The sequence below is a fragment of the Entelurus aequoreus genome, linkage group LG16 (genome assembly GCF_033978785.1).
Source record: "Entelurus aequoreus isolate RoL-2023_Sb linkage group LG16, RoL_Eaeq_v1.1, whole genome shotgun sequence".
NCBI classification, from domain to species: Eukaryota; Metazoa; Chordata; class Actinopteri; order Syngnathiformes; family Syngnathidae; genus Entelurus; species Entelurus aequoreus.
Window position 1 is genome coordinate 36,941,459 of NC_084746.1, and position 12,500 is coordinate 36,953,958.

Genomic DNA, 12,500 nt, shown 5'->3' on the forward strand with positions numbered 1-12,500 from the left:
TCGGGCGGTAGGCGGTGTACACCCTGGACGAGTCGCCACCTCTTCACAGGGCCAACACAGATAGATAGACAACATTCACACTCACACACTAGGGCCAATTTTAGTGTTGCCAATCAACCTATCCCCAGGTGCATGTTTTATATTCTAGTTTCTTCAAAATAGCCACCCTTTGTTCTGATTACTGCTTTGCACACTCTTGGCATTCTCTCGATGAGCTTCAAGAGGTATTTTTCCAACAGTCTTGAAGGAGTTAGCTCAGCGAGAAAATGCCAAGGGTGTGCAAAGCAGTAAGCAGAGCAAAGGGTGGCTATTTTGAAGAAACTAGAATATAAAGAATGTTTTCAGTTATTTCACCTTTTTTTTTTAGTACATAACTCCACATGTGTTCATTCATAGTTTTGATGTGACAATCTACAATGTAAATAGTCATGAAAATAAAGATTGAATAAGAAGGTGTGTCCAAACGTTTCGCCTGGATACATATGTCGATACAATTCAAAACTAATTATTTTTTTATGTCGATATAGTGTGAAATTTGAATGAAAACACACATCAAAAAACTTAATTAAAAAAAAGTGCAAATAATCTTTTTTTTTTTTTTTATAAAATATATTTTTGATACTTAATAATGGCTGATGAACAAAAATAATGATTTGATGCAATAAATACAAAGTAATCACAATTAAATGAAAATGCAATACAAATACACTGCAACAAAAGTAAAGGGTAGACAGACACTTATTATTAATAATATTTATAATGAGAAGTTTTTTTTAACACTGAAGAGTAAAAACCAATTGTGTAAATAAGACAACAACTGTTCTGTTTGCAGTCCACGCTGACATGCATAATCATGAAAAGTAGAAAAAAAGATCAACAATGTGGAAATATCGTTCCGTTAATGTGAGAGAGAAAAAAGTCACAAGACGATAGCCGTTGTTAAAACTCCTTCTTCCCTTTTTAGATATTCCTTTCTCTTTTGCAACTTAAGATATTTTTCAGCATTATCATTCATATTAAGCTCATTATTACTGGTATTTTTTAATTAAGGTATGTGTTTTCCCCCAGTTGTATTAGGTATGTACACTTAGTAGATCTAGTCATTGTTTCATAGTGTAGCTGGGTATGAGGTTTTTTTTATTACATTTAGTAAGATAATTTGTGTTTGTGAGCCTGTAAATACAGTATAATTGTTGTGTTAGTGTAACGTACGTTTGGATGAATTAGGCCACTTCCTGTTAACACTTCCCTAAGGCTGGCACCTTTTGACACGGGCACTTGCATTTAAAAACATAACTCGGGGTAACCGTGGATACCTCCATGTGGGTTTATGGGTTTACTAGCTCGCCACGGCAATGTGGGAAGCAGTGCTAAGAATGGATGGGCAAGCAATTAGGTATGTTTTAAATACAGAATATAAAATAATTGGGTTATATTTCAAAAATATTTTTTTTATTGAGTTTTAATGTTGTCTTTTTTAATCCAAAAATATCCGAAACAAGAAAGGAGGGGCAAGAAACCAGGCATGTTTTAAATAAAGAATATAAATTAATTGGCTTATTTTTGTAAAACATAAGTTTAATTTAGTTTTGAATGAATTTTTTTGATCCAACAAAATATCTGAAAGAAGAAGTGATGGGCAATAAATCAGGTATGTTTTAAATCTGCAATATAAATTAATTGGGTTATTTTTTATAAAATAATTAATTAAGTTTAAATTTGAGGGGGGTTTTTTCATACAAAAATGTCCGAAAGAAGAATGAAGAAATTGGGTAAGTTTTAATTTAAAAATAAAAATAATTGGGCTATTTTTCATAAGTAATATTTGTAATTGAGGTTTAATTTAAGTTTTATTTGTATTTAAGAATATCAAAAAGTTTTTTTAGGATCCCAAAAATATTTTCCTAAATGTTCTGAACTCTTGTTTCCATGCCAAAAACAAACACATTAGTGGATGTTTTTGTGGGTGGAGCTCAACTTCCCATCATGGTGTTGGAATTAATTGAGACTGAATCAACAGCGCCTCTGATGGTTACAGCCAGTAGTGCGCTCTGTTTTGATTGAAACACTTAAAGACAGGATTAATCAACAATCAAATTCACACAGTTAACTAATTATTATGCCCATCCCAATAGTTGTAAATGGCGTACAGTGAACGGTGTGGTTTAAGGTCAGTAAACGTTTTTACAATAGTGTTGATAGGCAAGACATTGCTGTGAACTTATTTCTGTTTTTCTTATATTTAAATGTATCTTTTCATTTTTGCATATTGTGTTTTTATTGTGTGTAACCGAGAGCCCCAATAATGCACTTTGATAGAGTAGATGATAGTAAGCAGTAGTTCTTTTTTTTTTGTTTTTTTACTGTATCAGTAAATGTTATTTGGAATTGTGTCATGTTGCAAAAGTCCCGTGACAGCGCCTCCTGTTGACCGCAATCTGCTATGGCTAATCACAAGACCAACAACAGAACAAAGTTGACACGGCCAAAAACACATCATCCTCACACAGGAGGCCAACGAGGAGGCAACAAAGTAGTAAAGTAGCGAGGACGGCAATAACTTTTGCAAGAATGAAACGTTATGTTTGTGTGTGCGTCTGGGATTTCACTGAGAATTTACTCAACTATGTCCTCCATTGTTTTATTTCTAAATTTGATTATTTTGTATTTAGACTTTCATACACGCTTTAAGAAGATTTACATTACTGTTTTTGCATTTGTGTGTTTCACTTTTTGTGTAGGGTGGTGTGTCACTAAATTTTTCACACTGCGTGCAAAAAGATATCATTGGGATTTTAAGGCAGTAAGAAACCAACATGGGTGGATTTGATGCTAATGGGCTTGTGTTTGATAAGTGTGCCTTTTAAAGAATAAACCAGCAGGGGAATATTGATGATTTTTTGAAAATATGACCCAATAATTAGTTACTACACTTTGTATGTACGATGTGCTGTTTTTAAGATGTTTGTAAGTGTTGACTTGTATACAACAAACATCAATAAACATTTTTCCTTATGTACCAAATATGGTGGGGTTTTTTTTTGTCATTATCTAATCCGATTTTTGATATTTTGACTTCTAACTTTGTAAGCATGTTTGAGAATAAAATGCTACTACTTGGAATGTGTGTATATAACTTTACAAAACCCAAAACCAGTGAAGTTGGCACGTTGTGTAAATGGTAAATAAAAACAGAATACAATGATTTGTAAATCCTTATCAACCTATATTCAATTGAACAGACTGCAAAGACAAGATATTTAACGTTCGAATTGAAAACTTAATTTTTTGCAAATATTAGCTCATTTGGAATTTGATGCCTGCAACATGTTTAAAAAAAGCTGGCATAAGTGGCAAAAAAGACTTGAGAAAGTGGAAGAATGCTCATCAAACACTTATTTGGAACATCCCACAGGTGAACAGGCTAATTGGGAACAGGTTGGTGCCATGATTGGGTATAAAAGCAGCTTCCATGAAATGCCTGAGCAAATTGTTTAAGAACAACATTTCTTATCCAGCTATTGCAAGGAATTTAGGGATTTCACCATCTACGGTCTTTAATATCATCAAAAGGTCCAGAGAATCTGGAGAAATCACTGCATGTAAGCGTAATTAACATTGAATGCCCGTGACCTTTGATCCCTCAGGCGGTACTGCATCAAAAATTTACATAATTGTGTAAAGGATATCACCACATGGACTGAGGAAACCTTCAGAAAACCACTGTCAGTAAATACAGTTGGTCGCTACATCTGTAAGTGCAAATTAAAACTACTATGCAAAGCAAAAGCCATTTAGCAACAACACCCAGAAACGCCGCCGGCTTCCCTGGGCCCGAGCTCATTTGAGATAGACTGATGGAAAGTGACCTCGGACTGTTGAACAATTTAAGCTGTACATCAAGCAAGAATGGTAAAGAATTCCACCTGAAAAGCTTCAAAAATTGGTCTCTTCAGTTAAAAGGAAAGGCCAAGTAACACTGGTAAAAATGCCCCTGTGACAACTTTTTTGCAATGTGTTGTTGCCATTAAATTCTAAGTTAATGATTAAATGCAAAAAGTTTTTCAGTTGGAACATTAAATATCTTGTCTTTGCAGTCTATTCATTTGAATATAAGTTGAAAAGGATTTGCAAATCATTGTATTCTGTTTTTATTTACCATTTACACAATGTGCCAACTTCACTGGTTTTGGGTTTTGTATTAACAGTGCTGTTTCTGGAAGTTAACCACCTTACAGATACATTACAGTTCAGAATATCAATGGTTCAAAGAGAGATTGAATGTAAACAAAACCAAAAACCCATAAAATGTAAAACGTTGATTAGGTGGCAGATATATATTTGCAAGGCCATTTTAAAGAAAGATATGGACTGGACTCTCACAATATTATGTTAGATCCACTATGGACTGGACTCTCACAATATTATCTTAGATCCACTATGGACTGGACTCTCACAATATTATGTTAGATCCACTATGGACTGGACTCTCACACTATTATGTTAGATCCACTATGGAATGGACTCTCACGATATTATGTTAGATCCACTATGGACTGGACTCTCACACTATTATGTTAGATCCACTATGGAATGGACTCTCACGATATTATGTTAGATCCACTATGGACTGGACTCTCACAATATTATGTTAGATCCACTATGGACTGGACTCTCACGATATTATGTTAGATCCACTATGGACTCGACTCTCACACTATTATGTTAGATCCACTATGGAATGGACTCTCACAATATTATGTTAGATCCACTATGGACTGGACTCTCACAATATTATGTTAGATCCACTATGGACTGGACTCTCACAATATTATGTTAGATCCCCTATGGACTGGACTCACAATATTATGTTAGATCCACTATGGACTGGACTCTCACAATATTATGTTAGATCCACTATGGACTGGACTCTCACAATATTATGTTAGATCCACTATGGACTGGACTCTCACACTATTATGTTAGATCCGCTATGGACTGGACTCTCACAATATTATGCTAGATCCACTATGGACTCGACTCTCACAATATTATGTTAGATCCACTATGGAATGGACTCTCACACTATTATGTTAGATCCACTATGGAATGGACTATCACAATATTATGCTAGATCCACTATGGACTGGACTCTCACAATATTATGCTAGATCCACTCGACGTATCTGCGGCCCCCTCCAAGTTTTCTCATTGTATCCCATTGGGTTGAATTTTTTCTTGCCCTGATGTGGGATCTGAGCCGAGGATGTCATTGTGGCTTGTGCAGCCCTTTGAGACACTCGTGATTTAGGGCTATATAAGTAAACATTGATTGATTGATTGATTTATAGAGACACGAGCTATTGATGCATGCTTGGTTATGGTTTGAATTCATATCCAACACTTGTGAGAACGACTTTTTATTGTCAATATCAGCTGCTGAGTTTCATTTTTTAATGTTTTTTGCTGGTGGTGTGCCTCCGGATTTCTTCAATAAAAAAATAGGCCTTGGCTCAAAAACGGCTGAAGAACACTGATATAGTGTATCAACCTGTTGTTATCGCAGCGTCCCAGCATAGTACAATGCAGTATTTGTACAACAGCAGCCCCCAGTGGCCGTTCTGGTGAACTCCGCGGCTAGCTAGCTACAATTTAGCTTCCTTGTCCACAATCGAGATTTAGCATTTTAACCCAAACACGAGTGCGAAACATGCAAAGTGTAACACTCAAACGGACCCGCTGCCACTGAAGCGTAACTCACGCACCACAAGGGGACGTTTATCCACGCTGCCGGGCTTCTCCTCGTAAGTTTGTGTCCCAAAATACATCGCGTTGGTGTTGGAAAACGCCTGCTAACGGTCAGCTAACCTGCTAGCATGGCTCGTGCTACCGCAATCTTTTTACTGGACTCCTGCGGCTGTTAAGCATGAATGGGGAATTAAACGCCAGTGTCGACTGCCTTACTTTGAGTACTTTTCATGACATGGTCGCAATGTATTCATTTTATTTGGTCGAGTGACAGGTGCCAATCAGTGCCCCCATACTAGCGCAAGCAGTAGGAAGCTAATTAGCAGTTAGCATTAGCTGCAGCACCTTAGCTAGCCGGTTAGCTCAATGCTATGCATCGCCATTGATTGAGACTTGTATTAGTAGATTGCACAGTACAGTACATATTCCGTACAATTGACCACTAAATGGTAACACCCGAATAAGTTGTTCAACTTATTCGGGGTCCACGTTAATCAATTCATGCCACTACTGTACAATGAGGCGCTTGTACAGTATGTTTTAATTCAATAAAAACCTCCAATTTTCTCTTTTTTTCAGGAGGGAAACATGTCGGGGGTTAAAAGAAAAATAGAGGACGGTGATCCTGACTATGAGGATATTGCATTAATCCAAAATAGTAAGCGAAACAAAGCGGCTGAATTAAGTGGTAAGTCAGTGGATTGAATCCAACTCTGTGCACCTGTGATGTTGTTTACTTGTATGCAATATTCCCCTTGAACAGCCCGAGATGCTGCAGTTCAGAAGATAGAAGCCATCATCACCAAGCAGTTCTCCTTGGAGATGAAGAACAAAGAACATGAAATAGATATCATCAGCCAGGTAAAGCATATAGTCTACCTTTTGTTGCATTTGGGAAATGTTCATAGAAATCTTATTAATGGGGAACTGCACTTTTTTTTGGAATTTTGCCCAGCGTTCATAATCATTATGAGAGACATGCATTCTAACTTGTAATTAGACGTAAATAAATTCAGCTTACTCTGGAGTCAGTGGGAGGTCCTCTTTAAGTGCTCTAAATCGGTGTTTTTCAACCTTTTCTGAGCCGAGGCACGTTTTTTTCATTTAAAAAAAATCCAGAGGCACACCACCAGCAGAAAACATTAAAAAATTAAATCAGCGGTCGATATTGACAGTATAAAGTCGTTCTCGCAATTGCTGGATATGAATTCAAACCATAACTAAGCATGCATCACTATAGCTCTTGTCTCAAAGTAGGTGTACTGTCGTAACTAATTTTAAAGTTTTGGGGTTTTCCTGTGTGTAGTGTTTTAGTTCTTGTCTTGCACTCCTATTTTGGTGTTGATTGTCATGTTATGTACCGATGTACTTTGTGGACGCCGTCTGCTCCACACACTGTAAGTCTTTGCTGTCGTCCAGCATTCTGTTTTTGTTTACTTTGCAGCCAGTTCAGTTTTAGTTTAGTTTTGCATAGCCATCCCTAAGCTTCAATGCCTTTTGTTTAATTTTGGTTTAAGCATTAGATACCTTTTTACCTGTACGCATATTGTAATCACTACAAACCATGTTCCCGACATCTAGAAAGCAATTAGCTACCCGCTGCCACCTACTGATATGGAAGAATATTAGACCGTTACTCTGCCGTGCTCTAACCAGCACAGACACTCAACAACGGCACATTTGCGGATTATAATTACTGGTTTTCAAAAAATATTTTTAACCCAATTAGGCGACTGACTGTATTTCACTGTGCACTAGTGTGCCGCGGCACAGTGGTTGAAAAACAACGCTCTAAACGGGACGGCGTGGCGAAGCTGGTAGAGTGGCCGTGCCAGCAATCGGAGGGTTGCTGGTTACTGGGGTTCAATTCCCACCTTCTACCATCCTAGTCACGTCCGTTGTGTCCTTGGGCAAGACACTTCACCCTTGCTCCTGATGGGTGCTGGTTAGCGCCTTGCATGGCAGCTCCCGCCATCAGTGTGTGAATGTGTGTGTGAATGGGTGAATGTGGAAATACTGTCAAAGCGCTTTGACTACCTTGAAGGTAGAAAAGCGCTATACAAGTATAACCCATTTATCATTTATTTATTTAAATAACCATTCAAAAACTGCCAACAATACTCCATTTACATCTTGAGACCTGAATATTAACCAAGTATTAGTGGTATTGTTATTATATGCGCTTATGTAGACAAACTATTTATAGTGGCTTCTTGATCACAGAGAGCTAACTAACTTGGTTGGTTGGTTGGTTGGTTGAAGTGTCTTGAACTAGGTTAGAAGCTACTTAACCAACAGGAAGCAATACGTGAAGCTAGGCAAACATACGTCTACAGAGCTGAAAATATTTTGTGGCGTACCTCAGGGATCAATACTTTGACCAACATTGTTTAATCTCTATATAAACGACTTTTGTAAAGTTACAAAAGATTTAAAGTTCGTATTATTTGCAGATTGTATAACTGTGTTTTGTTCAGGAGAGAACACACAAAAGCTAATACAAATAATAACAGAAGAAATTAATAAATTAAAAAGATGGTTTGACAAAAACAGACTATCTTTGAATCTCAGTAAAACTAAAATAATGCTATTCGGTAACAGCAGAAGTGAAAGTCAAACACAATTACAAATAGACGGAGTAGATATTGGAACGGTAAAAGAAAACACATTTTTGGGTGTAATAATAGATGATAAAATTAACTGGAAATATCATGTAAAAAATATACAACATAAAGTAGCAAGAAATATGTCAATAATGAATAAAGCAAAACATGTTCTAGATAATAAAAAAAAACACTCCATATTCTCTACTGCTCACTAGTGTTAAAGTTAAAGTACCACTGATAGTCTCACACACACACACGAAGAGTGGTGAAATTACCCTCTGCATTTGACCCATCCCTTTGTTCCACCCCCTGGGAGGTGAGGGGATCAGTGAGCGGCAGCGGTGGCCGCGCTCGGGAATCATTTTGGTGATTTAACCTCCAATTCCATCCTTTGATGCTGAGTGCCACCATATCTGAGTTATTGTGTAGAAATATGGGAAATAACTACAAATGTGCGCTTTATTCACTAACGGTGTTACAAAAAAGACCAATTAGAATAATACATAATGTTGGATGTAGAGAACATTTGAACACTTTATTTATTGAATCACACATATTGAAATTCAACAATTTGGTGCGTTTACAAACAGCTAAAATTATGTACAAAGCAAACTATGACCTGCTAGCCAATAATGTACAACAATTCTTCTCAACAAAAGAGGAGAAATATAACCTTAAAGGAAAATCGAATTTAAAACATTTGTATGCACATACAACTCTTAAAACCTTTAGCATATCAGTATGTGGAATTAAATGATGGAATGGATTAAGCAAAGAAATCAAGCAAAGCACCAATATGATTCAGTTTAAGAGACTGTTCAAACTACAAGTGTTCATAAAGTACACAGAACAATAATCATGATTAACATCTTGAACCCTTTTTTTTTTTTTGACATAAATATTATTATGTATTTAATATTTGTTTACTTACTATGGTATATTATTTATTTATTTATGTATTTATTTATTAACTGTTCTGTTACAGAGAAGAAGGGAATGGGCTAAAATTGCTATGGTATGAAAAGGGGTAGGATTAAATAAACTCAGCTTCTTCCGACTTCTTTTCTGACATGCTGTAATGAAACAACTGTAAATATGTGATGCATTACATTGTATCGTATGCATGTTCCAAATAAACTGAAACTGAACTGAACTGAAGTTAATTTTGAACGTGTATAAAATTTAAATATGATACATCACATATTTTCATTATTCTTTACATGTCCGAAAGCAAGCAAGCTACAGCGTGTGCTGCTATGTTGACATCATCAGCTGGTGAGCTGCTTTCTCGCCTCGGAGCTTGTGAAAGTTTATTCTAGATCATAAATAATGCCTCCCACTTTGATAGTAGAAGGATGAGGACATAATCCGACATGTTGGTCAAATTGGGCATCCAATTTAGAAGCGGAAATGGCAAGAAAGACACGAAAAGACGCATTTTTCTTTACAAGTATTATGAGTCATTCTTCATCTAAACGGGAATATATTAACATCCTAAAAGTCGGCATCCCAGTGAGAGCAAACATGGTACAGTAAGTGATATTTTATTAAGTTTGTTGTCTCACATGCAGTTTGCAGTGAGCAGTAATCAGTGATGTTGAAGGAAAAAGCGATCGTGAAATAATTACTCTGCAGTATGCTTAAACTACGTGAATATTACTTATTATGAATGTGCCTGTTACTACATTACATAATGTATATACTTACAGCATGTACATAAAACCTTGATGGAGGTGTTTGGATGTTTTAAGCGCTTTATAGGCAGAATAGAGCGACTCCTATCTGCTCCATTGCAAGAAGACTTTTGCTCTCATTTTTTTACTAGTTATAGAGTGTATTGAAAAAAAGAAAACTATATTTGTGCTTGTCTTGCATAAGGATTGTGAATGATACGCAAAATTCAAAAAAAAGTGCAGTTCCCCTTTAAATGAGCTCTGCTTCTTCGTTAACTTGACCGTTGAATTTTGGTCATTTCACAACAAATATTCCATTAAACACATACAATGTTGAAACAAACCTGCTTTTTGAGAGCGTTTATTTAATTTCAGGTTGTGTCATTGAATTGAACACTGAAAAGTCCAACAGTTTTGCAACATTGTTTCGAAGTCACTTTTAAAGGACATGTATGTATAATCCACATTGTATTAGGGTTGTCTTGATACCAATATTTTGGTACCGGTACCAAAATGTATTTCGATACTTTTCTAAATAAAGGGGACCCCAAAAAATGGCATTATTGGCTTTATTTTAACAAAAAATCTCAGGGTACATTACACATATGTTTACTATTGCAATCTAAGAACAATTTAGTCCTTAAATAAAATAGTGAACATACTAGACAACTTGTCTTTTAGTAGTAAGTAAACAAACAAAGGCTCCTAATTAGTCTGCTGACGTATGCAGTAACATATTGTGTCATTTATCATTCTATTATTTTGTCAAAATTATAAAGGACAAGCTGTAAAAATTGATTATTAATCCATTTGTTCATTTACTGTTAATATCTGGTTATTTTCAGTTTCAACATGTTCTATCTACACTTCTGTTAAAATGTAATAATCACTTATTCTTCTGTTGTTTGATACTTTACATTAGTTTTGGATGATACCACAAATTTAGGTATCAATCTGATACCAATTAGTTACAGGATCATACATTGGTCATCATTTAAGTTCTCATGTGTCCAGGGACGTATTTCCTGATTGTATGAATATAATATGAATTTTAAAATTTTTTTATTTTGTGACGATAAAGAATATTGATGTAATCATAGTAGTATCGTCTAGATACGCTCTTGTAATTGGAATAATTACAGTGGATGTCTGGTGTAGATCCACCCATAGCATTTGTTTACATTGTGACGCCAGTGAGCTATTTTATCCTCCTACGGTGTGTATTGAAGCATGTTTAGCTATTCATGGGCCTGCAGGGATGATACTAGTAAGAAACGTACTTTATTTGTCGCCATGGAGGCGAGGATTAGTGATTTAGAAGTAGCTAAAACACTGCCGATTGTGGATGAACATTAGCCGCTAACTAGCTATCCATGTCTTAAAGTACCTCTTCCTGAGGGCATTTCAGTGTTATACCTTCACCTTTATCTTTAGTTTTTAAGCCAAAATGCGTCCATTCTCCCTTTTCTGTCTACACACTGTGTCTGTTTGTAAGTACTCCGTGATTGTGCGCTGCCGAACATGCTCCTCTGCTTGTTAAACCAGCAATGTTACGACGTGATGACGACGCGCTGTCATACCTGTTAAAAAAAAAATATATATATATATGGCCAAACCAGTACATTTTTAACGGAGTATAGTACCGTTTTTGATTCATTAGTACCGCGATACTAATGAATCAGTATACCGTACAACCCTATCCACGTTATATCAATGTCTTGCGCCTGCTGGGATATGATGGGCTTTGATGTAACCTTTTGAAATAAACTAAACCAACACTATTTTTGTTTCCTAGCGACTCAATGAAGCCAGAAGGATGATGGACAAATTGCGAGCATGCATCGTGGCCAATTACTATGCAAATGCTGGCCTGACAAAACTCCCGGAGGTAATTTCCACTTTTTATCGTTTTGTTTTCAATGTGAGTGTTTTAGTGCGGCACGGTGAAGTAGTGGTTAGCACCACTTAGCCCCTCACCATCTGGAGATACGGGTCTGAAGCTCACAATTAGGCATGCATGTCAGGCTAACATGAGTTTCTTCATTGTCCATATGTTTGAATTTGAGTATGAATGATGGTTTGTGCAATGTGACTGACTGGTGATCAATCAGGTGTGTTGGTTAGTAAAGGCTCCAGCTCACCTGTGACCCTACTGAAGACCGGTGGTTGTGTATGCTTACAGCCCTCCAAGAGTGAGCCTGTAGCGTTGAACCATCCAGCCATCCGACGATTCCTGGAGTCGCCGTCACGTTCCTCCTCCCCTCTCAACCACGGATCAGAGACGCCTTCCCTGGGCCAGTCAGAGTCTGAGTCCTTGTCGCAGCACGGCGACGCCACTGACAAGGATGCAGAGGGGGCATGGCGGGAGGAGAGCAGCAGTAGGCAGGAACAAAGGCCGGGACGCAACATTGGCAAGGTGGGTCTAGCTAAGACCAAGCAAGGGAGAGTCCTCTTTTTTTTTTTCTTAAAATCA

General features: G+C 36.8%; 2 protein-coding genes across 3 annotated transcripts in view; both read left to right on the top strand.

Moving 5' to 3' along the window:
- klhl24a (kelch-like family member 24a) overlaps window positions 1-3,018 on the top strand; it is a 44,019-nt gene extending 41,001 nt beyond the window's left edge. Inside the window, exon 8 of the mRNA XM_062022780.1 lies at window positions 1-3,018. This exon is cut by the window's left edge and continues 841 nt beyond it. The gene's annotated coding sequence lies outside the window, so the exon portion shown is untranslated.
- A 2,587-nt stretch (window positions 3,019-5,605) lies between these two features.
- The window catches only part of yeats2 (YEATS domain containing 2), a 37,043-nt gene continuing 30,148 nt past the window's right edge, over window positions 5,606-12,500 (top strand). For both annotated transcript variants that reach the window (XM_062022778.1, XM_062022779.1), the window contains exons 1-5: window positions 5,606-5,804; window positions 6,328-6,436; window positions 6,512-6,609; window positions 11,823-11,915; window positions 12,210-12,443. In XM_062022778.1, the coding sequence (XP_061878762.1) occupies window positions 6,337-6,436; window positions 6,512-6,609; window positions 11,823-11,915; window positions 12,210-12,443 (525 nt within the window). In that variant the 5' untranslated portion in view covers window positions 5,606-5,804; window positions 6,328-6,336. The remainder of the gene's footprint in view (window positions 5,805-6,327; window positions 6,437-6,511; window positions 6,610-11,822; window positions 11,916-12,209; window positions 12,444-12,500) is intronic.